General features: G+C 39.7%; 3 protein-coding genes across 3 annotated transcripts; 2 read left to right on the forward strand and 1 right to left on the reverse strand.

Moving 5' to 3' along the window:
- The first annotated feature begins 155 nt into the window (after positions 1-155).
- Positions 156-6,255, forward strand: LOC106371924 (ISWI chromatin-remodeling complex ATPase CHR17). Its single transcript, XM_048769030.1, has 25 exons — positions 156-448; positions 835-966; positions 1,055-1,161; positions 1,276-1,388; positions 1,603-1,700; positions 1,794-1,973; positions 2,056-2,277; positions 2,448-2,582; positions 2,652-2,934; positions 3,007-3,080; positions 3,185-3,405; positions 3,479-3,566; positions 3,644-3,737; positions 3,835-4,023; positions 4,105-4,139; positions 4,202-4,278; positions 4,382-4,471; positions 4,537-4,606; positions 4,714-4,768; positions 4,853-4,911; positions 4,994-5,159; positions 5,271-5,449; positions 5,538-5,753; positions 5,846-5,947; positions 6,077-6,255. The coding sequence occupies exons 1-25, from the start codon at positions 224-226 to the stop codon at positions 6,092-6,094; spliced, it is 3,228 nt and encodes a 1,075-aa protein (XP_048624987.1). The 5' UTR covers positions 156-223; the 3' UTR covers positions 6,095-6,255.
- A 203-nt stretch (positions 6,256-6,458) lies between these two features.
- On the reverse strand, positions 6,459-9,376 carry LOC106371925 (serine/threonine-protein kinase PBL27). Its single transcript, XM_013812040.3, has 5 exons — positions 8,946-9,376; positions 8,348-8,547; positions 8,068-8,257; positions 7,541-7,932; positions 6,459-7,453 (listed from the first exon to the last, which is right to left on the reverse strand). The coding sequence occupies exons 1-5, from the start codon at positions 9,070-9,072 to the stop codon at positions 6,806-6,808; spliced, it is 1,557 nt and encodes a 518-aa protein (XP_013667494.1). The 5' UTR covers positions 9,073-9,376; the 3' UTR covers positions 6,459-6,805.
- Positions 9,377-10,238: 862 nt separating this feature from the next.
- LOC125592746 lies at positions 10,239-12,684 on the forward strand. Its single transcript, XM_048768134.1, has 9 exons — positions 10,239-10,565; positions 10,661-10,928; positions 11,101-11,236; positions 11,309-11,433; positions 11,581-11,662; positions 11,761-11,803; positions 11,961-12,124; positions 12,193-12,313; positions 12,394-12,684. The coding sequence occupies exons 1-9, from the start codon at positions 10,239-10,241 to the stop codon at positions 12,682-12,684; spliced, it is 1,557 nt and encodes a 518-aa protein (XP_048624091.1).
- The last annotated feature ends 13,824 nt before the right edge of the window (positions 12,685-26,508 follow it).

The raw sequence follows: 26,508 nt of genomic DNA on the forward strand, positions 1-26,508 counted from the left end.
ATGGGCCTTCGTGGCCCATTAGTGTAAACTAAAGTCCAAAGCGGGATTCTCAAGTGGCGGGAAGTTATATGTACTAAGCAACGTGGCACATCTGAAGCCGTAGATTAGATCTCTCGAATCAACGGGGTTAAAATCGTCTCTCCAAAGGTATCGTTTCAAACGTCCGTCTTAAAGAACCCTCGATCTCGGCCGAAATCAGGGATCTCAGAGAGGCGTTGTGTCCATGGCGAGAGCTTCGAATCGGGAAGTTTCTTCAGACGAGGGTTACTCGTCGTCAGAGGAGGAAGAGGAGCGAGTTAACGATCAGGTCAATGTGGAAGAAGACGATGAGGAGCTCCAAGCCGTTGCTCGCCCCGCGGACTCCAACGAGGAAGAGGAAGAGGTTGCCCCCGACGAAGCACTTGTATCTGACGATGAGGTTGTCCCTGTAGAAGATGATGCCGACGAGGTAGCTCTCCGTTTCTGTTCGCCCCTTTTTCGATTCGCATTCGCTTTGATTTTGCTTGAAATTTTAAATTTTGATTTAGACACAGTTAGGGTTTCGTTTGGGATTCCTCTGAGATGTATTATGAATGGTGTGTTTGGGTCTTGTGTTCGATTTTTCAAGGGCGTCTCTTAAGCTCGAGTTTATGATCGTGTCCATTGTTCTTCGTTGGATAGAAAATCTAGTTTATGTTCATGTCATAGACTTCTAGGGATTCGATTCCTCTTGTTTAAAGGTTTTTTTCTATGGAGTCAAATGCTGCTTGGTTGCTCATTATATTATGGTAGTACATCGATGTGACTCTTGCGGATGTTTGGTCTCTCTTTTCATGATTTAATGGGCATCTGTAGGATGAAGAAGATGACGAGAAAGCTGAAATCAGGAAACGTGAGAAGGCTAGGCTTAAAGAGATGCAGAAGATGAAGAAGCAGAAAATTCAGCAAATTTTAGACGCCCAAAATGCTTCCATAGATAAAGACATGGTAAGATAGTAAAATATTGTTAGGATTTGAGCTGTTTGTCTTTTACATTCGGAGGTATTGAAAAATCTCAATCCTTGTATGTGTGTAGAACAATAAAGGAAAAGGGCGACTGACGTATCTTCTGCAGCAAACTGAGTTATTTGCACATTTTGCTAAAAGTGAACCATCTTCGTCTCAGAAGAAGGGGAAAGGAAGGTGTGTTGCATTGTAAATAATCTCAAAATATATTATGGTCATTCATTGGACGTTTCATGAAATATGATAAGTACAGTCTCATAACTTACTTATTGGGTTTCACTTTCTCTTCAGGGGACGTCATGCTTCCAAATTAACTGAAGAAGAGGAAGATCAAGAGTGTTTAAAGGAAGAAGAAGGTGGTATTTCTGGATCTGGAGGCACACGATTGCTCACACAACCGTCTTGTAAGTACTTGTATTTTGCTCTTTTTATCTAGAATGGCGCACAAGTGTTATTGCAACCACTGAACAGAAGTTATAATAGGATATGAAACCTTACGCTCACTTTTCTAATGCATGTTATACGTATTACCTCAGCGGCTACCTCATAGTTTCTAGGTTTACTGGGTAAATTCGGTTGAACTTTAGAGTTCTGATCTTCGTAATATTCATATGACAGGTATTCAGGGGAAAATGAGAGATTACCAATTGGCTGGTTTAAACTGGCTCATTCGATTGTATGAGAATGGCATAAATGGAATTCTTGCAGATGAAATGGTAAACTACTGCATATACAAGTATAAGCTAAGGTTTTCAGCTCTCTATTTTCTCGGATGCTAATCATTACCTCATTTTTGTTCCATGGTCTAGGGTCTGGGGAAGACACTTCAAACAATTTCTTTGCTCGCTTACCTGCATGAATTCAAGGGAATTAATGGCCCTCATATGATTGTTACTCCAAAATCAACCATTGGTAACTGGATGAATGAAATTCGTCGATTTTGTCCTGTACTGCGCGCCGTGAAATTCCTTGGTAATCCTGAGGAAAGGGTGAGTCACAAATGCTTTGCCATTTCATGGTTGTATTTATGTGTGCTCGCTAGGATTCTGAAATATACGTTAAACAATGCAGAGATATATCCGTGATGAACTGCTAGTTGTGGGTAAATTCGACGTTTGTGTCACAAGCTTTGAGATGGCTATCAAAGAGAAGACATCCTTGCGTCGCTTTAGCTGGCGCTACATAATTATTGATGAAGCACATCGAATCAAGAATGAGAATTCACTTCTTTCAAAAACGATGAGACTTTTTAGTACCAATTACCGGCTTCTTATCACGGGAACCCCCCTTCAGGTATTTGTTCAATCTATTTAGAATAATTACCAACCTTTTTCATGATTATTTGAACATTGTCGTTTTGATTGTACATTCTTTATACATGCTCCTTATGTCCTTTTGTACTTTGTCTGTTTCAGATAATACTCTTCTCATTTGATATATTCATATTTGTTTCTTATATACAGAATAATCTCCATGAATTGTGGGCTCTTCTCAATTTTCTTCTGCCAGAGGTTTTTAGTTCAGCAGAGACTTTTGATGAGTGGTTTCAAATTTCTGGTGAAAATGACCAGCAAGAAGTTGTTCAACAACTTCATAAGGTATGTACTCGTGGTTATCGATTTTATTCTCTCTGTTGTTATGCTTATCGCTTACTCTTATCTTTTTAGGTTCTCCGACCATTTCTTCTTCGGAGGTTAAAATCAGATGTAGAGAAAGGCTTGCCTCCAAAAAAGGAGACGATACTTAAGGTTGGCTTGTCGCAGATGCAAAAACAGTACTACAAGGCGCTACTGCAGAAAGATCTTGAAGTGGTTAATGGTGGTGGAGAACGCAAACGTCTGTTGAACATAGCAATGCAATTGCGCAAATGCTGCAATCACCCTTATCTCTTTCAGGGTGCAGAGCCTGGCCCCCCTTATACCACAGGAGATCACCTTGTAACAAATTCAGGTATGAATCGCATTCAAATTTTACACTGTAGCTAAATGTCTTCGTAATTTCTGTTGCGATTCTTGTTTCCAGGTAAGATGATTCTCTTAGACAAATTGCTACCCAAGTTGAAGGAACGCGATTCAAGGGTTCTGATATTTTCTCAGGTAGGAATTAACACAACAAATAATGGTTCCTTCCTTTGTTTCCTTTTGTTTGAGTGCTATTCTTCTTGTTCTCTTAGTCTAATGATTTCGCTCATCTGTATCAGATGACAAGGCTTTTGGATATTCTTGAGGATTATATGATATATCGTGGTTACCAGTACTGCCGTATTGATGGAAATACTGGTGGTGACGAACGAGACGCTTCCATAGAAGCCTACAACAAGCCAGGAAGTGAGAAATTTGTTTTCTTGTTATCCACTAGAGCTGGAGGGCTTGGTATCAATCTTGCTACTGCAGATATTGTGATCCTGTATGACAGTGACTGGTAAGCTTTTTCTTGTCTATTGTTGTGAAAGAGTATTTTCTTCTTGCTAAATGTGGTGGGCGGAATCTGGCAGGAATCCTCAAGTTGACTTGCAAGCTCAAGATCGTGCACATAGGATTGGTCAAAAGAAAGAAGTTCAAGTATTCCGGTTCTGCACAGAAGTTAGTCTTCTACACATGTGTATTAAGTAGGAAAAGCATCCAGAACCTAAAACTAATTTTGTATTGGCCATTTACAGAATGCTATTGAGGAAAAAGTGATTGAAAGAGCTTACAAGAAATTGGCACTTGATGCTCTGGTAATTCAGCAAGGGCGATTGGCAGAACAGAAAAGTAAGTGTTTGTCTACTGAGGTTGTAAAATGTATTGGCGGGTCTTGTATCGATTTGCATTGTCTCTTATTGTTTTGTTTCTTTTCTATACTTTTCAGCTGTTAATAAGGATGAGTTACTCCAAATGGTTAGATATGGTGCTGAAATGGTGTTCAGTTCTAAAGATAGCACAATTACGGATGAGGATATTGACAGAATCATTGCCAAAGGAGAAGAGGCAACTGCTGAACTTGATGCGAAAATGAAGAAGTTCACTGAAGATGCAATACAGTTCAAAATGGATGACCGTAAGCTTCTCATGTAACCATTTGTGTTAATTTTAATGGTAACTCCCTTGCATGGCTAATGTGATTTGCGGTTTGTTGCAGCTGCTGACCTTTATGATTTTGACGATGATAATAAGGTACTCACATGCACTATTTTGAATAATCTTTGTACTAAATTCATATCTTTATTGTTTGGTAGGATGAGAACAAGTTGGATTTTAAGAAAATTGTGAGTGAGAATTGGAATGATCCACCAAAAAGAGAAAGAAAGCGCAAGTAATATTTACTTCTTCTCTTTCTTTTCTTGTTATGTGATCTATTATGTCTTCCTCAACAACATCCAACCTCAAATACTTACTTTTATGTACCTACCCTTCAGCTACTCTGAAAATGAATACTTCAAGCAAACATTGCGACAAGGTGCTCCAGCTAAACCCAAAGAGCCTAGAATTCCGCGCATGCCCCATTTGTAAGTACCATTTTCCTGGATGATATTTTTATCCTGTATATCTAATTTTCTTTTCCATCCCCCAGGCATGATTTCCAGTTCTTTAACACACAGAGATTGACCGAGCTGTATGAAAAGGAAGTGCGACACCTTATGGTGGGGTTTTTATTTGAAAGATCTATCGACTTATCATGTCATTTATGCAATTTTTAGTTTAAAGGCGTTTTAGGGTGTAATAGCATCTTCATTCGTTTTGATTTCAGCAAACACATCAGAAAACTCAGATGAAAGACACAGTTGAAGCTGATGAACCTGAAGGTGAAGCTTGTTTTTTTCAGTCTGTTTCCTCTCTCCTTATATGACTCCACTGAACCTATTACTGATTAAGAATTACTTTCTCAGAAGTTGGAGATCCCTTAACTGCTGAAGAAGTGGAAGAAAAGGAACAATTGTTGGAAGAGGCAAGTGAATTCACTTGATTTTACAGTGGGTTGGCATTCTTAATGATGACCTTTGTATAATATGTTTGATTGTTTTCCTCAGGGTTTCCCAACATGGAGCAAAAGAGACTTCAACAGCTTCATTAGATCTTGTGAGAAATATGGCCGGAATGATATAAAAAGTATTGCATCTGAGATGGAAGGAAAAACAGACGAAGAGGTTGAACGATATGCTCAAGTTTTCCAAGAGCGATACAAGGAGCTAAATGGTAAGTAAAATTTATATTGTTAAGTTTTTGAGTGTCTGCTGTAAAATACGGTCGGATATTTTGCGTCGCAGAAGAATCTTATGCTAAGTAAGATTTTACCTCTGACCTTAGATTACGATAGAATCATCAAGAATATTGAGAAAGGGGAAGGAAGAATCTCTAGGAAAGATGAAATCATGAAAGCTATTGGGAAGAAACTGGACCGCTACAGGAACCCGTGGCTGGAACTGAAGATTCAGTATGGTCAGAACAAAGGGAAGCTATACAATGAAGAGTGTGACCGTTTCATGGTCTGATATCTGTTTAACCCTCTATATTTGTACTCTGTGTGGGTTAAGATTTTGGATGACATTGACCCGAGGAACTTGTGATTAACAGGTATGCATGGTCCATAAGCTTGGGTATGGAAACTGGGATGAACTAAAGACAGCTTTTAAGACATCCCCGTTGTTTAGCTTTGACTGGTTTGTAAAATCCCGTTCAAGTCAAGAACTGGCCAGGAGATGCGACACGCTGATCCGGCTGATTGAGAAAGAGAACCAAGAGCATGATGAGGCAGAGAGGCGAGCCCGTAGGGATAAGAAGCTTGCAAAGGTGAGGCTTGGAAGAAAGTCTTAAGAGTTCACATTCATGCTTTGTTGTTTAGTTATTGAGCATCTGATGATACGCTTTATAAATTGTTTCAGAATGCAACACCTTCAAAGCGAGCTTCGGGTAGTCAAGCAAATGAGAGCCCTACATTCGTGAAGAAGCGAAAGCAGCTGTCAATGGATGATTTTGTGACCTCGGTAAGCAAATCGTTTACAATATACAGACTTGTTTATTTTGCTGCTAAGTGATGCAAACCAGACAATTTGTTAGATAAAACAAGTCCTGTGTAGTTTTGATCCTAACTCGAAACCTCCATGTATCTGCAGGGAAAACGTAGGAAATAAGGAGAGCCTAGATGAATTTATTCCGCTATGCAGATTATAATGTATTGTGGTTATTTCTAGTTAGGAATGATTACAAATCAGAGAATTGGTTTAGCTGTGACAAAGGCCGATCTAACATTTTGTATTCGCAACCCTCATTATTTTGATTATCTTTGATCCTACTTTCTCTTTTCCTTTAGTAGAACCACTGTGTTAACACATTCCTAATTTTAGCAGTTGTAGTTCTATTTAAACTTGCATCTCAATTCTGCTATAGTGGTCGGATTCGAATAGAACACAGAGCGTAGGTCTCTCCGCAGGTTAGCACAATGGAAGAAGTTAGAAGCTGGCAAGACTTCTCTTTCTTTTGGTAGACTGGAATGCATAGACAGAACAGAACACATGATACAGTAAAAATAGTACAACATCAGAATCGACTCAAATTCTCCCTCCCATATTACATATACAACAACCCGTTTAAAAAGAAACAAAAAACGACTTGAAAAAACAACCCTTTTTCATCCCCTCCTAGTTGCCCAATCTCTTATCATTCGCATCATGTTCTTGAGCTTCAACCACGATATTGAAGAGCCTCTCTTCTGACTCAGACATCAAATCCGACAACTGACCGACCCGACCAGACTCAACAAATGTTTCATAAGAACCCTCTCTTCCTTCGCCTCTTCCCATAAAGACAATTTATCTAAACCTTTTCAAACATACAAAGCTTTTTTAATCATTTGAACTATCAAAGCTGCCAGGCCCATTGATTCCTCTTTTCCGCTCCCTCCAATTCTCTCCCCACACCTTAGCCTCCGCCACAGCTCGCTCTCTATCCAAATCACGGTTCCTCGGAGTCCCTCTCGTTCCCCTCCCAACACTAGCCGGACTCCCTCTCTGTGACTCTGTCCCTTCCACATCGCTCAACCCCCATTTTCTCCCTGACCCTCCTCCATTCTCGCTCCCTGCCTCTGATCCCGCATTCACTTCCCTCACCATATCCCTTCTTCTGTAATCCGGAGAGTTCTTGTGAGTCGCTGGTGACCCTAACCGGCTCCGAGTCTCTGCAGGACTATCCAAGCTACTCCCATCTCCCATGCTTCTCCTTTCATCTCTCGTCCTGATAAACGGCGGCCCCCCACCACCGCTACCACTTCTACTGTTTTGACTGCTTGCCGCGTTGGGATCAAACGTTTGAGAAGCTAAGTAAGTTAGAGCTGTCACCACGTCCCCGATCAGTGGTCTTGTCGCTGCTTGTTCCTGTAAACACATTGCTGCAACCGCAAGCGCTTGGTATAGACCACGCATTGGATACCTCCCTTGCAGTGATGGATCTGCCATCTTTGGAAACTTCCTACGATCTTTAAACAACGGCCTAGCCTGTGGTAACCAAAGCAAAACAGAATGCAAAAGGTTGAGACTTTCTCTTTTAGTGATAAATGCAAAAGTTGAGATTTTTAAACGTACCCATGCGACGAGGTTATGCTCTCCGTGCGCTCTAGCGTTATCAATCGCTTTCCGACCAGTGATAAGCTCCAAAAACACAACTCCAAAGCTATACACATCAGACTTCAACGTGAGTTGCCCCGTCATGGCGTATTCAGGTGCACAATAGCCGTATGTGCCCATCACACGTGTTGAGACGTGTGTTTTGTCACCCACAGGACCTAACTTAGCTAACCCGAAATCAGATAGCTTTGGGTGATATCCATCGCCGAGAAGAATATTAGATGACTTCAAGTCTCTGTAGATCACAGGCGGGTTCGCCTTGTCGTGCAAATACTCTAGTCCCTTGGCTGCTCCTGCTGCTATTGTCATTCTTGTGTTCCAGTCTAGAGGCTCTTTATCTGGTGGAAGATCTGAAACAAACAAAAGTTCTAAATTACCACATGCACCGCATAGAACAATAACTTTCCTAATATATCACTATACAACGCAGTAGTTTCTATATATGGTAGTTTCGAGTACAAAGTAAAAAGTATTGATTTGCTTACCGTGTAGATGATCCTCCAAGGATCCTAGTGGCATATACTCGTAGACAAGAAGACGTTGGTCACCATCAGCGCAATAACCAATCAAATTCACAAGATTGGTATGATGGAGGAGGCTCAGCATAAGAACCTCTACAAGAAACTCTCTGTTTCCTTGTAGACCATTTCTGTCCAGCTGTTTAACAGCTACTATCTGCACAACATTAAAAATGAGACAAACTTTGAGTTTGATTTATGAGAAAATAAAAGGATGTTTGTGTTGATTGAGTTTCAAGAACTTCACCTGTCCTGTAGTCTCTAGACGACCCTTGTAAACACGTCCGAAACCTCCTTCTCCAAGAAGACAATCCGGTCGAAAGTTCTTAGTGGCGGCAGCTAACTCACGGAAGGTAAACGTTTGTGCAGCGATATGAGCGGTTGGCCCTTCTTTTGGAGCGGTTAGCTCCTTCTTTTGTTCAGAACCTCCTTTAGACTTTGATTTGTCTACAAATAAAAGAAAGTATTAGACTTTCACATGTCTTCATTTCTACAAGTACATAGCATATCCTTATTTAGAACCCTCTTTATATCTGGAAACCTAAAGCTAACATTTTTATGATTCCTTGTTTGTTGCAATCTACTTTGGCATCTCTTAATTACATTCCATGTATAGAAAACTAAACAGAAACTGTAATAACCATTCACAAAAACCACAATTGGAGCTAAAAATTGTATCACAACCTTAACCAAAGCTCCTAAACACATCAGATCTCACGAAACAGAGTCCACAGACTCATTAATTACCAAAGGTACAAACTTTATGAGAACCCAGAAGCTTAAATCGATCTAAGACACGAAAACTCAACAGATCCCGAAGTTATGTAATGAAAAAAAGTAGTCACCTAAGCTGACATGGTGAGACTGAGTAACAGAGGCGTCTTTAGCTTTAGCTGAAGCTTCTTTCTTCACGGAATCTTTAGAAGCAGCGTCTTTAGCCGAAGATCCAAAGCAAGGCAAACACCCACTCATCTCCGAAGCTTTAAGTCCCTCGAGAATTCAAATAAAACAAAAGATTACCCTACCGACAAAATCAAGCAACCGGAGAATCCCAACAATGATAAGCTCTCAACACATCTCGAGGTTCCTTTTACTGTGACACGAAACAGGAAAAGTCTCTGCCTTTTTTTCAATGCATCTCTCTCCCTCTAACTCGAGATCTTTGGAGAGAGATTTTGAGACCAGCGGCAGATCAACTAATCGAGGAAACTTTTTTTTTTTTTTTTATGTGGGTGCTTAGCGAGAAGAGAAGGAAGGGAAGGTAAAGGAACAATTAGAAACAAAACAAAAATTAAAAGACATGAAATTTCTATTACAAAACGATTTGACATTTAATAAATTATCGAAGGGATAATCTTTTTATTAAAGTTAAAGATGAAATTAGAGGGAATCATTATCCGTTTAAATTTGAGATTAATGGTTACGTGATTCAAATATCCTATCTGCTTAACCTTTTTTAGTTTGTACAGTATAATTTAATACCTTACTTTGAAAAATAATGCTGATGAAGATGAAATATGTGTTATGAGAATAGTTAGATATATAAACAGGTCGACAAAAATAAGATATATAAACACAATACTAATTAAACAGTGTCGATCACAATTTAGCATTTTAAACATCAACCACCATATTATATAGTAGATACTGTTCAAACGCATTAGACTATTTAATTCTTGACATTAAGTTACTAATCTAACTATACTAAAAGGCAAATACTAAACTTTCTGAAATGGTCCACGTAGGACTGGAAATTCATCCAGTAAAAAATAAGCGTTCAGCCATGTCAGCAACGACTTGGTTCAAGTTGGGCTTCGGGTGTATTTTTCGACCCACTAAGTTCGGGCTTTTGTTTATTTTGGCCCACCTGTATTGTGTTGTTACGGAGACGCAGAGACGGTGTAACCCAACTCCTTCTTCCCCTACCTTTCGACTTCCACCTCTTCCTTTCCCCTCCTCTGCAAATCCGTTTAGACGATTACTTCATCACTAATTGATCTAATCAAGACTTTTTTTCAACTCTTTCAATGGCTTCTTTTCACCTTCCTTTCAATTTTTCTATTTATAGATCTCTTTTCTTATCTTATGTCTCCATCGAAATTATTCTCTCAGAAAAAAAAACTCAAGACACTCAACCGATGGAACCCACCGGCAACTCCCCCGACTCCAGTGACCGCAAGACCGGCAAGAAGATCGTCGCCTCCTCTGCTACTGTGAAACCAAATGGGAAGTCCATCGCTTCCTCCGCGATTGCGAAGACTGATGTTTCATCTCCTGTTCCGGTGAAACCAAACGTTGCTACCGATCTCTCCTCCGTGCATACAGACCAAGTCATGTTATTCCGAGATGTCTCATTCGGCCCACGCGAAGCGGAGTTGAGGTTTCGTCTGATTCACTTCTGGGAGGCTCGAAATCCACTCACGAAAACACTCATCGGACAAGAGATGCTTCTTATCGATGAAGAGGTCAGTCTCAATTTTTTTTTTCTTTTTTCTATAGGTTTAATACTGCTCGATTGAGATGGTATCTATATTAATCGATGCTTTGATATTATCTATAGGGGACTGCTATTCAAGGTTTTGTTCCAGCCGGACGGGTCGGGACCTTTGATCTGACAGATGGGGTCGTGTATAAGCTGAACAACTTCTTCGGGTCCAGAAGCAAAGTTCAATATCGAGTTGCTGATCATATCGCCACCGTCTCATTCACCTGGAATTCTGATTTAGCGGTTCTTGATAACCCTCCGGTCCCATTTCCAGAGGATAGGTTCAGGTTTCACGGCTATGAGGAGTTTAGGGCCAACTGCGACTCTAAGGGTGACCTTTATGGTAAGTCTGTTGGATTACTGATGATTTTTTGCTTAAATCTTTAGATATATTTGATCACCTAAAACGAGTATTAGTCCGTTGAGTTTTGTTCGTTAATTAGAGTAATTGAAATATTTGAACAACTGATGAGCACTTTATAGTTACGTTTGATTTAGAAGTTTGATGTATGCAGATTTCTTTGATTTTATAACAGATTATGTTGGCCATATGAAGCTGGTGAATGAGCAGACTATCTCTGACCATAATGTTCTTGACGAGGTTGACATCTCAGAGAAGCGGCATATATGTGTTCATGTTCAGACACATGAGTAAGTTTGTCCATTTGTTAGATGTTTTCATTGTGAGTTGTCCTTAATATGTGATTGTTTCATTTTATGTAGTGGACCAGTGATGAAGCTCTACATATGGGACAAGGCTGCATCCGACTTCTGCCAGAAATTCAAATCTTATGGCGGCACCCCAATCGTTCTGTTAGTCACCACTGTGAACCCCAAACACCTTGGAGGTTAGAATATCACTTATAAAACATCATGCTCACATCCATAACTTAGCTGTCGTATCACAAATTTAACTGTATTAGGTCTTTTTATTTTTATTAGCTGAGACAGAGATTATATTACAGATAGTCATCTTTATTCATACTTTTTAGCAGGAACACTCGCTCTCACTACAATGTCATCATCTCGAGTGTTCATGGATGCTGATGTCCAGCCTAGCAAAGATTATCTTGAATGGTATTCATTTGAGAGCTCAGTTATTTTCATGCAAATTTTGCTTTGTCATTTTACACGATTTCATTTCTAACATAATTTTGGCTTCCGTTTTTCCTCAGGTTGAGCTCTAACTCAGACATTGCTAATAGGGTTGCTGCTGAGGTCGTTACCAAGCCTTAGACAGTGACTCTAGGGGAGATATTCTCTTACATCAAGCAGGAAGGTTCTAAGGTATATAAGAGTTGTTCTTTTTTTTTTTAAACATTCATTTCCATGCTCCTGATTATTGATGAAGATTGTTTTTTTTTATACCATGAAGGTTGCTTGGTTTGAATGCACAGCAACTATCGATGATGTTGTCCAGGGTTCTGCCTGGTATTACATTTCTTGCGGAGGATGTAATAGTAAGGCAGTAAAAGGGCCTACCTCTCTGATTTGTAACAGCAAGAAGTGTGGGAAAAGGGAAGTTACCGGCGTTGCTCAGTAAGTGTTGTATACAAATTTTCTTTTTCGTTTTGTCAGTACTAATAGTTAATCTTCTTTCATTGCAGGTACCTCACAAAGATCTCTGTTTATGATGAGAGTGAGCAAGCAGTTTTTGTTGAACTTGGTGATGCTGGCAAAGAGTTGACCGGGAAGCATGCGTCAGAATTAGTTGCCAGTTACTTTGAGGTAATTTCATACCTGACTATTCATAGCGTGATATTATTTGAAGTAATACCTATTTGATTTTGATTTTTTTTTAACGTTAGTCCAATGCTGGTGTGGATGCTGACCATTGCGTGCCGGTGCCGCAAGCTCTACTTGATGCAATAGGGCAGAAGCGCAGATTCATTGTGAAGGTTTCCGACCATAACTTGACAGGCAAGACTCAAACCCTGACTGTCACCAAGATACTCCCGCCAGAAGCTCCACAGCCCATAGAACACTTGGAAGAAAAGGCTAATCCTTCAAGAGGCTTCGAAGATGCTGCGGGTGATATGGTTAGGAAAGCATCTGAGCGTCTTGAGTCCGGAGAAGCCAAGCGCCCCAAGAGTGGCTAAATCAGCTTCAGACTATTTTCTCATGCAGTGATCGTTATTGCTGCGTTTAATTTCTATTTTTATGTTTACCTAAAGACTATGCTTTCTTTCGTTTCAAATATCAGACTTTGGTTCATTAATGACTACTCCACTCACTTCATGCATGCTGAGTGGTCGTATTATTTATTTCATGTTTGAGTGAAGACTTTGTTTTTTCTTTGTTTAAAATTTTGCTTTTGTTAGATATTTGCATTCAGTTTGATAATGACTTGAGTTGTTGGCATCATTGGAATTCATAATAATTACTAGCTTTGTAAAAAACTTATAGACTATTTTGTATTATAACTGATGTAAACTGAAATATATGAACCATCATAATATGCTATGAATTATGATTGGTGTGTAAGATATTAGAGACAAAATGCATGTATACTTATTTTGAGACTGTACATATTAGTTTGTGTAATTTTTTTGAATCAAAACGTTAAACAAAGCCTTTATTTACCAAATATTGGCTGTAAAACTATATAAAGAAGAAGTATAGACTAAATAAAAAAAATACTGAGGAATAGTTGCAACAAACCAACTCCGGATTACATATGTTTTTATTGATTGATCATTCGGATTATTATTCTCTTTCCCACACAACATTATATCTAGATTTATTTGAATTTTAAATAATTTTATCTTTGTTTTTTTTTTAATCTCTACTTCTCTGTAAAACCTAAAACTCAACTTCTGTCTTTCAAACTTTGCTAAAAACTTTGCTAAATAATTTTATCTTTGTCTTTCATCATTTGTTTTATGAGCCTTGAAAACTCCTAAAATATATTTAATCCCATTGCTAAACAAACGGAATATGATTCATTCCCGATGTGTATTAAGATTATGTAAGCCACAAGGGTTCATGTATGTTGGTATCAAACATCTGGTTCTGATCTTAATGAGTTTAAACCAAACGGAATATAGAATTTGTATTTAGATGTTTGTTTAGTTCGGTTCAATTTTAGCAACCCAAAATGGACCATCTAATTAGCAATACCATAATAATCCAACACCCATCTAATTATCGGGCCAAGCCCAGATGTAATTTTACATGAAAACGGCCCAAATGGCAACAATTTCAATTAAAAAGTTGAGTGCTTCAATTGGAAAGTCGGGACCCGTCGTCTTCCATCTCTCGACTGCGATAATCTCACCGCCATGACAGAACCGATACCTTCCTCTACTCTTCAATCAAGACGTCGGAGGTTTAGTGAGATGAGATTCCTCATTCGGAGAAAGCTATCAGTACCGACCTCGAATCCCGTTCAAATCGTTCGATGAGCGGCTCCAAATAAGCCGACGATTATTCTCCGGTGCTGCTCCGTCCATCGGAGGTTCTTCTCGCCGTTATCATAATGACGAAGCCGCTAACGGGTACCTCTATCTTTCTCTCCGAGGCTTTACGCTTCAGGGTTCTTTAGATCCTAAGGACCCTTCTTTAGATGATGCGTTTAGGGTTATCAATAGCATAGGATGGTCTTACACTGTGATGCATGTGCATCTGTTCTGCCCCAGGGTCGTGCGAGAGTTTATCTCAAACAAACCCTTCAATGATGAAGGTGCTCACATTCGGGGACATGTGTTCCAATTTACCCCTTCTGTGATCAATCAGTTGATGATGACACCATCTGTTAATCACTCTTTTGGGTGGAGAGAAGTTGTTCTGAAACAAGCCATCTCATACCTTACCGGAGGCCAATGCTCTGGATGGACGGGATTCAGTCTCATCTCTCTACTCAGTCCTTTCCAAGTTCTATACCGCGTTTGTGAACTGAATTGGCTTCCAGGTCCCGACTCTGACTCAATGATGAAAAACCGACTCCGTCTTCTATATGCTGTATCGAAACGCAAGCCAATTGACTTTGGTCATCTTGTGTATGACCAAGTGATCGAGGTGACCCGCAAAACAGACTGGGACACAAACCTGATTTTCCCAAACCTCATCTACCAACTCTTGATGTTTCAGAAGGATGTTCCTTTCCTACCAGGAGATGAAGAACCTATAGGAAGAGGTCTCCCTATGTATGGGTTTGCAGATGACATAACTGGAGCAAGAGGACGTCGAAGGCTGTATTAGCTAAGCAGCCATAGAATTTTTTGTTAGCTCCATCACTCATTTCACAAATGTGACAAATATATGACCTTTTTGTAGAATCACATCGCTCTGAATCCTCTAATAGACTGTTGTAGTGTAAAAGAAAGTAATATTTTGGTATGGTATTATAAGTATGGAGTCAGATATGTAGTCAAAATATTTATTTCAACGCTTGGGTATAAAGTAGCTGTTGTAGTTGCTTACAAGTGCTTGACTAAATTGGATAATTATAAGATTTCAACATATTCTGACCATGATCTAAGAAGAGATGATGCGTCTCTGTTTTTAATAGAAGCGATGTGTTGTGGAAAGAGGAGATATACAGCTATCAAAGACGCAGACGACATGGGAACTGGAGTATTTGACAAATCTCTTTTTTGCTTTGGTTGTGGACTCGGCTGGTGAGTAGCTTATGTACTCTCTTTTTTATTCCGTTTACTTATGAGTCTAAGACCAATGCTGATTTCTTATTATCTTTGTCTCCCCACATGTGTGGTACTACGCTACGTTTTTTTTTATCTCGGGAACTATTACCGCAGAGATCCTAGAGAAAGGTCTGGCCTTGCTGCTTCCCCAATCACTGTAAGTTACTTCTTATACGAAAATTATAGTGTAGAAGTAGATACTCTGTAGTCTGGATCAGAGTACTGAAGATGTAAAATTGACGTATGCAATGGGATTCTCTCTTATGTTGCACCTTTTATTTTTCTTTTGCTTTCCTATGGTTTTAAAAAAAATTTGAGATCAATATTATATAAGATCAAGCTGTCACATAGGAGGTGGATATACTTTCGGATAAGGTCTACTTATTAAGAGATGCAATCTTTTTGGCTTGATTTTGTACGAAAAGGGGAATGAAGAATTGCGTTTAAGTTGATTTTGTTTTGCAAAAATTAGGTTCGCGCTTACTAAGTTTTTGTGAATGGAGGGATGAAAGTTAAGGTGCATGAGTCCGACATGACTGCAAAAGCCTTTCACGAGTATGCTGCTCAGTTTTAATGGCATCGAACGAGAAGGGAGAACAAATATAAATAGTAACATCAATTTTTGTAATTCATATACATTGACATCATTTATTATAATTGATTATAACCGAACTATTAAAAATGATAGTATTAAAATATTTCATTCGGATAATTAACGCTTCCTGCTTCACACATCAGTCTACCGTTTCTCTCTTCCTCCGTAACCAGTTTCAAGCTTCTTCAGTGTATATTCTCTTTCTAACGTCGCTCAGTTAAACCCCAACCTCAACTCAAAACGTTTGGTGAGAAAGAGAAGATAGAAGTAAAATGGGTTGTCAAGTTGAAAAAAGTACCACCTGCAAGAAAAAGTTACAGTACCGCGTTTCATAATATCCAGCCTATTTATTTAAAAATGATATACATATGAGCACAGAAAAATTTAAACTTCAGCAAAAGCAGAGCATTTTAATTACTAACAAATATTAAAGTATGATTACTAAAAGACTTATATAACCATTTTTCCCTTTTCCAACTCTTCAACTGATACCATTTGACTAATATGAAACAAAATATGAATTTATATTATTCCAAACAGAACATAATAATCTTCCGAATAAATTGCTCTCATTTTACAAATATTTCATAAAAATTATTAATAGTAATATAACATTTCAAATCAAACACAAAATTGAAATAGCCCATATTTCTTAATATAAAAATTACTAATAGTAATACAATATTCAAATCAACACAAATTTGAGATATCCCATATTTCTTAATATAAAAATAATTAATAGTAATACAATATTCAAATCAACACAAATTTGAAATAGTCCATTTTCCGCGCGTAGCGCGGACGAAGTCTCTAGTATCTTAGAATAGATGTATAAACTTTTATGTAAATTATTATCTTGAATTTGTTTTGGTCAGAATGTATCATAAAATTTTAATATATAGAACTTTTAATGGACGGATATAGTTGATCACTAAGGAATATTATATTTTATTTAACAAAAAAATATTATATGTATATACAAATATAGTAATATCCATATGTATTTTGGTGTGATTGTTTAATTGTTCTTTGTTTTGTCTCGTTTGTGCATGTGTATGTTGATTAAAATGGTTAAGAGCTCATTTTACACAATTTTGTTCTCTTCTGTGTGTTGTTGATATCTTCAGCCGAAATCGATATAGTTTTTTTTTTTTTGGTCAACGGTTTCATTTCATAAACACAAAACAAAGTACTTCGAGAACTCCAAAGTTTAGGGACACCCATTGCATAAACAACAACAACTAAACACAAAGATTGTGCAAAGATTAAAAGAACATGATAGCGGAGTGACGAGAGGGACAATGTTCCTCACGAAGTAACCTGTAATCTCAATCAAATCCAACCATGTGCACAGGGCAAAGAAGGGAACGATGAAGTTGAGTGAGGAGCTTCCTGCGGCATTCCATCCTTGGCTCGTAATGCAGAATTCACAATCCATGTTTCTATTAGCCAAACAATTCAGGAAGTTCTCAACCAACTCAGAGGCGCCCAAACACCTCTTCCAAAAGATTGATTGTTGTGAGATGAACCACCATCGCCAAATAAACAAGCCTGAAACAACAAAATCCATAGCCACAAAGACAGAAGTCCAGATAAAAGCCTCATAATGAGGTAATAACCTGGTTCTATAAAGAATAGCATCCTCATACTGAGGTAAAGGGAACTTAAACCTGAAGTTCAAAGGGTTTGTAACATCCTCACTACGAGGTAAAGAGCCATTCAAAAGCAGCATAATCTCTTGTGACAGCAGGAAGCAAGGGTAGATGGGTCTAACAACATGTAACCAAGGTTTCAAATGAAGGATAAGCGTTGACTTAGAACTGCACATAGCAGTAGAAAACTGCACTCCAAGATGTTGCGCTGAAGTAATAACAACTGCATACAAAATACACACCACCGCCAATATTTCAACTTTCGAAGTCATGAAAGGAGGTAAGCTTGCAATCAGTTGTCAGTAACCCCAAAAACCTTGCAACTAATATCTCAACAACCTCTTGTTGATGATAAGGCAAATCCCGTAAGGGTGACTTTAACGAATCATGTTCCACACAAGAAACCAAGTTTCTCGGTTTTGACACCAGAATTAGTTGGAGGAAGGAGGAGACCTGGCTAGTGGTGAGAGAGCTGGAGAGAGCGGCTTCAGCTAGTAAAGGATTCATCAACAGAGGCTGAACAGATAGCATACCTGCATGTGAGCAGAGAAGCTTGAGCGAGAAACTTGTGGAAGCACAGAGAAACCATGGCATCAGAGCTTCCGGATCTCTCCGATGGTGAGGAGTGGTGAAGGGCGACGAGATATGGTGGAGAAACGCACAAACTAGGAGAACCGGTGGAGGGTCGGGAGAGACCGGAGAGACATGAGGATTCACCAGAAGCATCACGTCGAGATCCGGATCTGGTGGTTTAGTCGGTAGGGGAGGAAAACCAGATGAAACAGCTTCAGGAGATTCCATTGACAGAGAAGGGGAAAAGCTTCTGGAAGGAACGTGAGGCGTCGACATCAGCAGAGGAGAGGCTCGTGGTTAAGAGACGGATGAACAAGCATAATCCTTAGAGATGAGGTAGGAACTGTAATCGACAGTATAAACCCAGCGACGAGGAAACGGAGAAAATTTTCGGTCAAAGTCACCCGTGAAGAACTTTTGATCCAAGATCTAGCACAAATGAAAGACCCCACACGAACACTGACACCGTGAATCAGTAGCCCTCAACATCAGGATTCCAAAAGCAGAAGAAAATTCTGGTCGGAAAATTTGAAACGGTGGCCGCCGGCATAAAGTCGCGGTGGGGAGACGGCTGATCTGTGGAGGAAACTAAAGCCTGGGAAAAGTCACAGGAATCTTGGGAAGAACGCCAGGGAGTAGCTTTCTTTTAAGTTGTACTTTTTTTGTCTATAACTATACGGTTTGCTATCGGTTGACAATTGCTATAATAGTTGATTTTTTTGATTTTTTGTTTACAAATGGTTTATTGAGATAGTATATAAACGTTGCGTTCATTATCTTCATCAATTACAGAATAACTTTATATTACCATCTTATATTTTATCTAATTACATACAGCTTGGGAATCATTTGGTAAAAACAAATGCTAAAAATGAAGGGTGTGAATCCTAGCTTATAGATAGTTATATATTTTATGTTTATCGGCTTCACTCTGTAGCATACATAGCTACTGAATTTGATAGTTATATATTTTATGTTTATCGGCTTCACTCTGTAGCATACATAGCTACTGAATTTAACTTATATAACCCTTAATAATTCCGTTTCCTGAAGATACTATATGCAAACAGCTGTGTTAAGTCGATTTATTAAGTAATATTCTTTAAGTTAGATTAGTACACTAAATTAAACGGCGTCGCAAGAGAAAGACGAATCATCATGGTCGGAAAGTGGGTCCCATATATAGGATATGCCTTCACGCTTTGTGAGCAATATTCTCAGGCCCACGCCTTCTTTTATCTTTCTCCTTCAAAAGTATATATACTTGTAATATGTACTCTCTAAAATGGTGTTTAAGCATTTTTATTTTGTTTCATAATAAGTGATGTTCTCACATTTCTAGATAAAATTTAATGTCAATTGAAATTTGCAACCAATTACAAAATACTACATGTTTTTCTTATTGGTTAGACTGATTTTATTTAATGCAATTTTATGTAACTAAAATAAATTGCATAGAAATTTGTATTTTTTTAATCTTTGTGTAAAAACCTTAAACACCACTTAAAATGGTACAGAGGGAGTAGTATATTTGTGTTTAAAAAAAAAGGTGTTTAAAAAAATATGTAGTATATTTTCCAAATACCACTTGATTATATATAATCTTTTGTACCTTTACGATTAGTTTGCAAGTGTTGCGGTTTCTTTTTCAAATCCAAATTATTCACGTATTGTAGTATATATGCGTATGAGTTTCTTTGTAAACTAGGAATGCATTGACCGAACTCCAACTAATGCCATTAGAGATCAGTCTGACAAGTGATTCAGGTCTTGATTTGCTAAATGAATTATAAGGCATAGTTTCAATTTTGTCTAGTCAAAAACTAGCAATTTAGTTTATGCCAAAAATCGAATCTAACACATATATATAAGTTTCCACTATGTTCCAAATTTTCCTCTTACCATCAAATTACCACTATGAGCATAGTTAATGATAACTTATACTCTACAAGTTAACTACAACCAAACTGGTGTAGCTTATAGTATCAATATATCGATGGACTATGAACTGATTCAAAGTTCACATAACAAACATAACTGATTCAAAGTTCACATAATCTTCAGTGTTAATGAGGTAGAATAAAACAGAACAAACATTAATTGATGTTTGGTCAGTATAATAGAGCTTTGTTATGTGTAATCATTTGTTTGTTAAAAGCCAGAAAATATACTCCTATTAGACAAAGAATATTTATACTTAAATGTATAAGAATCATTACTTGTTTTTGTGTATTCATAAATTTCGGTTAGTAAATTTATTGTTAAACAGCTGATTACAGATAGTAACCCCTATATTATTGACATAAGAAGTATAACAAAATTCTTTCTCAAAAAAACGTATAACCAAATTCTTGTCGTCTTTGAAATAAGTCGTTAGGTCAAATTTTAACGTCTATCAACTGTAAATATGATTACGAGCTCTATTTTTTTGTTTATTTCAAATTATAAATCGAGTTTTCTAAAAAAGGAAAAGGTCTAATTTAAAATGCCGGCCTAAAAGAAGAGTTGATTACCATATGAGACACATTGTGTCTTTGGGTTACACGGAGAGACACATCTTGCTTTCAAGACACAATATCGTAGAGTAAGAAGCAAACTAGACATTCCTGCCCTTAATGAACCGAAGACCGAAGTTGTTGTGTGTTTAGGGGACTGGTTTGCTAGCTGTATGTTCGGTTTGCAAGCTGTCTGTCTTATCTTGATCTAAAAGCATGGAACACTTTCCCACCGTCGGATGAGGCAAAAAGCAATTTTAATCCTACGGTTAGTTTTGAAAGTGATTGTGTTCATCTTTGGGGAGCAAGAAAAAAGACGTTCTTCTGGGGATTGTGCAAGAGAGAGAGACCTAGGTTTTTTTTTGTTGTATATCCTTGTCAATGAATGTTACGAAAAATCGTGTCTTGTATTTCATAGTATGTGTTCTTTGTGCGTGGTGCAGGTGATATGGAGGACCAGTGCATGGTGATGTGCGGCGACTGGGTTTGTGGGAATGGATGCAAGTGGGAATTTGTGGTCGACAAAAGGCTGATGGCACGGCTTGTACTGATTTCCGAAGCTTTTAAGCTGAAAGAACTTCAAGAGAGTGTATTGCGGGAGTTTGGTAAGGAGGAGAAGCTGTGGGAACCTGTTCTTAGTTACTGGCCGCCAACGAGCTTGGAGTTAGCGACGGGAATTCGAACGCCTCCTGTCCAGCTTACAAGTGATGGAGCTATCAAGTACTTTGTTCAGCACTTAAAGGTGAAGGGGACTATGAATCTGTTTGTTAGGTTTGAGAGGAACGTGACTTCTTCTGAGAAGGATGATGTTGACGACTCGGGGATGGGTTTTGTAACTCCGGTTGCATTTGGACCAAAGAGTTATTCAAAGTTAGGCTCTGGTACTTCGAAGGGGGAATATGTTTCGACCGGTGGTTCGAGACCAAACAATGTTGACGTGGGAGATGTGGTCTTTCTGAGCAAGGTGGAGAGAATTTTGGGGGTAATTAAAGGCGGTAGCAAGTGTGGAAAAGAAGAAGCTTTAAGCCAGAGTAGTGTTGGGGAGGAAGAAACTGTAGTAGAAGAAGTGGACGACCTAGACGTAAGACCTCGAGGGTGATGTTAGGAGTTTTCAAGGCTCCTAAGACAAATGTTGTAGTATAAATGATTGTCGAACCAGTTCTGAGAGATGTGAAAGCACCGAGAATGCAAGTAATCACTTAATCTAAGTGCAACCAATGGTTTTTAAAAGGGTTTTTAAACTATAACTAACTAAAAGGGATAACTAAATGATACTCTCTTAACTATGGGAAAAGAGAACTCATGGATATTGGGATTAGACATCGGGTGATCAAGTTTCGAACTAAGGATGGCAAACAATCAATCAAACTATCAACCTTAAGCTTAGACACAATCCTAAACACACTCTATGTCTAGATGCATGTTCATTTACTAACACAATCCAAGCATAAAATGTCTTTGGTTGAACGATATGAAAGTAATCATAACTAGCAAGTCCAATGGCTATCTTAGCACCTCTAACAACAAATGTCTTTGGCAAAGTATGCTAAAAGCTAGGAAGAGTTGTCTCGGGCATTTCCTCGAACACCTTTCGGGTGAGAAATGCCTAAGAATCAACAACTGAGTGGCCAACTCAGAAGATGCATTAGGTTCCCTCTGCTAGCAAGGAAATATGAATGATCTACACTAAAACATCCTAGCTCTAACCTAATCACCCTTAATCTCCCTAACCCATGAATTCAAAGGGGGATTACTCACTAATCTCCATGATTCCTCTTAAACCCATGCTGGATTTCAGATTAATCATGTAGAGAAACACAAAGAAAATAAATATAAGAACACAGAATTTCAATAACAAAACTGATCAATTGATTCAAGAGATGACTTTCCAAGAGTTTTTGGTGGTTTTTCTTAAGAACAAAGATGATCTGCCTCCTGGTGGCTTACAGAGTATTAAAACATAGGTTTAGAAAATAAAAACGTGCATCATGAAATGACCAAAAGGCCCTTGAGAAATCATAAGTTCGAGCAGAAATAAGACGCGGAGCGACCTCCGCTCGTCGCTCCGAGTAGTCGCTCCATACTTCGGGAGCGACCTCGCTGTGTCGCTGCGAGAGGTCGCTCCGGACTCGTTCTCGCGTTCCCGAGTGATGAAAACGCGAGCGACCTCCGCTCGTCGCTCCGAGTAGTCGCTCCATGCTTCGGGAGCGACCTCGCTGTGTCGCTGCGAGAGGTCGCTCCGGACATGAAAACGCGAGCGACCTCCGCTCGTCGCTCCGAGTAGTCGCTCCATGCTTCGGGAGCGACCTCGCTGTGTCGCTGCGAGAGGTCGCTCCGGACTCGTTCTCGCATCTCCGGGTGACCAAAACGCGAGCGACTCTTCCTTGTCGCTCTGGTAAGGTCGCTCTGATAGGGAGATCAGAGCGACTTGACGGTGTCGCTCCGGACTGGTCGCTCCGGTAAGGTGCTCGCCCAATGATCACTTTAAACACTTCTTTTGGACTCCAATTGCACCCAAATGTCTCCAAGAACTCCATGTGGTACTCCAATACCTGATAAGGACTCATGTATGCAAAATGCAACCTAAACATGGCTAAATCCTAATCTATATGATCAAAATGCACATGGGTGAATGGATAAAACATTAGAAATATGCAAGATATCAACTCCCCCAAACTTGTTCTTTACTTGTCCACAAGTGAACTTTCTAGAACTCATAGGGAGAGAGGTTTGAAGGTGGGAGCTCATAGCCAAAAGAAACACAACTAGCAAACACGATTAGCACACTCTCTTATTACACTCTAGCTTCTCTAGGCCTATCTCAACTCCTTTTGTCCCTACACTCGTCATCAAGCATCCACACATTCAAATCAACCAACTCTCACATTCATTAAGCACAAAACATCTAGTGAATTCTTGCAAATGGTCAGTCGGTCCAAGTCATTTGGGTAAGGGAAGGCTTTTATTCAGGTGAATCAAAAGGAGGTGAATCAAAAGGTTCGAAACATAAAATCTTTACGGTGGTTTACTCTCGAAACAAGTAGCCTTGACATTGCACATAATATATCTAAGAAAGGGACCAACTCATGCATACAATGCTCAATCTCCATTGTTCTACCCTTTTCCCAAACATACAATTACACAATTTTTCCCAAATGTCAAGCCCAACTCACATCTCTCACCAAAAGATCTCAAGAACACCTTGCACGACAAAACTCTTTTCTTTGAAATCTCATAAGGATTTTTCTCAACTTCAAAACAAAACTTAGCTCTAAACAGTTTTGCTAGCCCCCTTTTTTTTTTTTTTTTTTTTTTTTTCGGGGGCCAAGACTTTTCATAAACTGAGCTAGAAGTTTCTCTACTTATCCCATAAAGACTAGCCAATTAAGCACAAGAGTTCACTCTTTTTCTTCCATTTTCTCAAACTCCCAAATCAAACTTTACAACACTCACCCCCATCTATGGCTAGACAATGATGTGCCTAATCTAGCAAGAATGAAGATCAAGCATTGTCGTTCCCGATACTCTCAACATTATGCACATGTAAGACTTTCCTAAGAAGGCCTCACTCATCAAACAATGAAAGCTTAAAAGGAGGGAAAGGTTTTTGGGAGTGGTCTACCACTAGAGTTTGTCAAAAAAGATTGGCATAAAAGATGTGACAACTCAAGTGTGTATAGCCATGATTCGGTATACAAGGGACCCTAAGCAAGAAGCATTAAGTTCGTTTAGTTCAAATAGGGTTGTAGTTGGCTTCAAAGAGTAGGTTTCAGCAATCAACAAGTTTCAAGAAGAGTTTTCAAGGCACGAAACATACAAGTCTTTTCGAGAGGTGCATAGCTTTTCAGGTGAAAAGTAGTGTTCTTTATAAGGCATTTAAAATCATTGCTCCCAGTGCAAGTGAATGCAACCTATATGCCCTAGACTCTCCTAGAAATGCAAAATGATGCGAAATGATGCAAACTGAATGAATTTGTTTTTTTTTTATGCAAATAGGTATGCAATGCATGACTCATGAAACCACATCAAAGCAAACATGATCAAATGCTTGGTACCTCCCCCAAACTTGAGTTACACAGTCTCTGTGTTGTAAGGTAAAGAGAGAGATACCGAAATGAAAACTAATATGCAAAAAGGGAATGGTATATACAAGGGAGAGAAAGAAGTACCTCCTATGGATAGTAGGTGGGGGCTGATGCCCCAGCATCGTCGTCGTCAGGTGGGAAGGTGCTATAGTAACCACCGGATGCTGAACCGGAGCATCCATACCAAGGGTGGCTCTCAACCTCGTCAATCTCGTCCTCACTATCAGAAGAAGCGAGGGATGGGGACTTGTTACCGAAAATGGAAGGTTGAGTGGGTGGGTTCCTCCGCTTACGCTGAAGCTGCGCAGCAGTGAGGGGGAAGCCAAGAGCATCAGGCGGAGGTGAAGGCTGGGGGTTCGAGGTGTTCGCGAAAGCGAAGTCTGCTGAGCTACATCCAGCTATCTCCCCCCTGGTTAAGACATCAGCTACTTTCTTCATGAATTTGGCTGAGGTCTTTGCCTGCTTCTTTACCGTCTTTCTTAGCGCCTTGCACTTATCCTTCAGCTTTTCTATCGTTCTGTCATGAGCCTTGTTCCACCTCTGAAGGCGACTAATGTGGTCATGAGCATCACGAAGAGCTCCAGGGGGAAGAACTCCGTCATGTGGCTTGAAGTAGTAGCGCGGAGGTCCATAGATATGCTCAGAAGGGTCTGCAACAGGCGAGTCATGTCGCGTAGGAACACTTCTTCTCCTTGATGGAGCAGCATTAACTGGATCGAGAGGCCCGTGTTCTCCAAGAAAGTACTCCTGGGGTATGTTGAAGCTAATAGCTCCAGGTATCTCTAAACTCGTCAGGTTCCGGTTTGGAAGAACCACTTCGACTGGCTTGCCCTGCAAATAGTAGTGGTAGACGTAGTCCTTCCCATACATCCCACTAAAATAGGTAGCAATCCTCAAGTAGGTGCCATCAATGAACTTCGGTCCCACTGCGTCCTTTCCCAAGGGAACATTCAGAAATTGGAGCAGTGGTGTGATCATTCCACCTATCCCCATCTTTGGGCGCGAGTCAGTGGTGGACCACGCCCAGTCTCTGTAGTGCTGGAGACGACCCACAAAGAAACTGACCATCCCGAAGGTAGCATAGATGTCGGTGTTGGGAAGGGGTAAAACTCCAGGTTGGGCGTAGGGACGGATAGCCGGACAGAGCAGTCGCATGTCTTCCTCAGTAACCGTACCAGCTTGCTTCCGTGGGTAGAATGCATGGACTAGCATCCTGTGGAGGTAACGTACGGACGGGTGTCGGATGTGTGAATTCTTGTCAGCCCCGGTAGTGTGTTTGTTTCCAGTGATCAACTTCCAAAGCTCCGTGGGAAGGTTCTCACACTTGGGTAGGGAGTGGTCTTCTAGGTCTTGGAACCCCATGACTCTTCCAATGTCCTTGAAGTTCATGTTGTAGTCTCGTCCATTGACCTTAAAACTGATTTTTCCCCATCCTTGCCTCACATGCGCGGTGTCGTGGTAAGTGACCGCAAGAGAAGATAAGAACTGACAAGTGACATCCTTGTAGAAAGGATATGCCATGGTGAGGAGTTTTGGCATCTTCAAATGTCCTAGCATCTCTTCAATGTCAGAGTCAAGACCCAACTCCTTCAGCAGATCAAGGTCGGCGAACCTGGTTGAAGTCCAAGTGACCTCATTCTTCAAGTGATCATACAGCTCCTCCACAAATGGAGTTTTCGCCCTATCTCGATCAACCGCAACCCCTTTGCCTTTGGACATCTTGGTTTCTTCGTAGGTGCCTGCTCATCAGCACTCTCAGTTTCACTTTCCTCATGGATGGGAACTGCTACACTTTTCCCTGCCCTCTTCTCTTGTTCTTTCGATTTCCTTGCAGCCAAGGTCTGCTGTCGAACAGTCTTCTGCGTCCCTGAGCCAGTTGG

Source organism: Brassica napus, chromosome C9 (assembly GCF_020379485.1).
Source record: "Brassica napus cultivar Da-Ae chromosome C9, Da-Ae, whole genome shotgun sequence".
Classification (NCBI taxonomy): Eukaryota; Viridiplantae; Streptophyta; class Magnoliopsida; order Brassicales; family Brassicaceae; genus Brassica; species Brassica napus.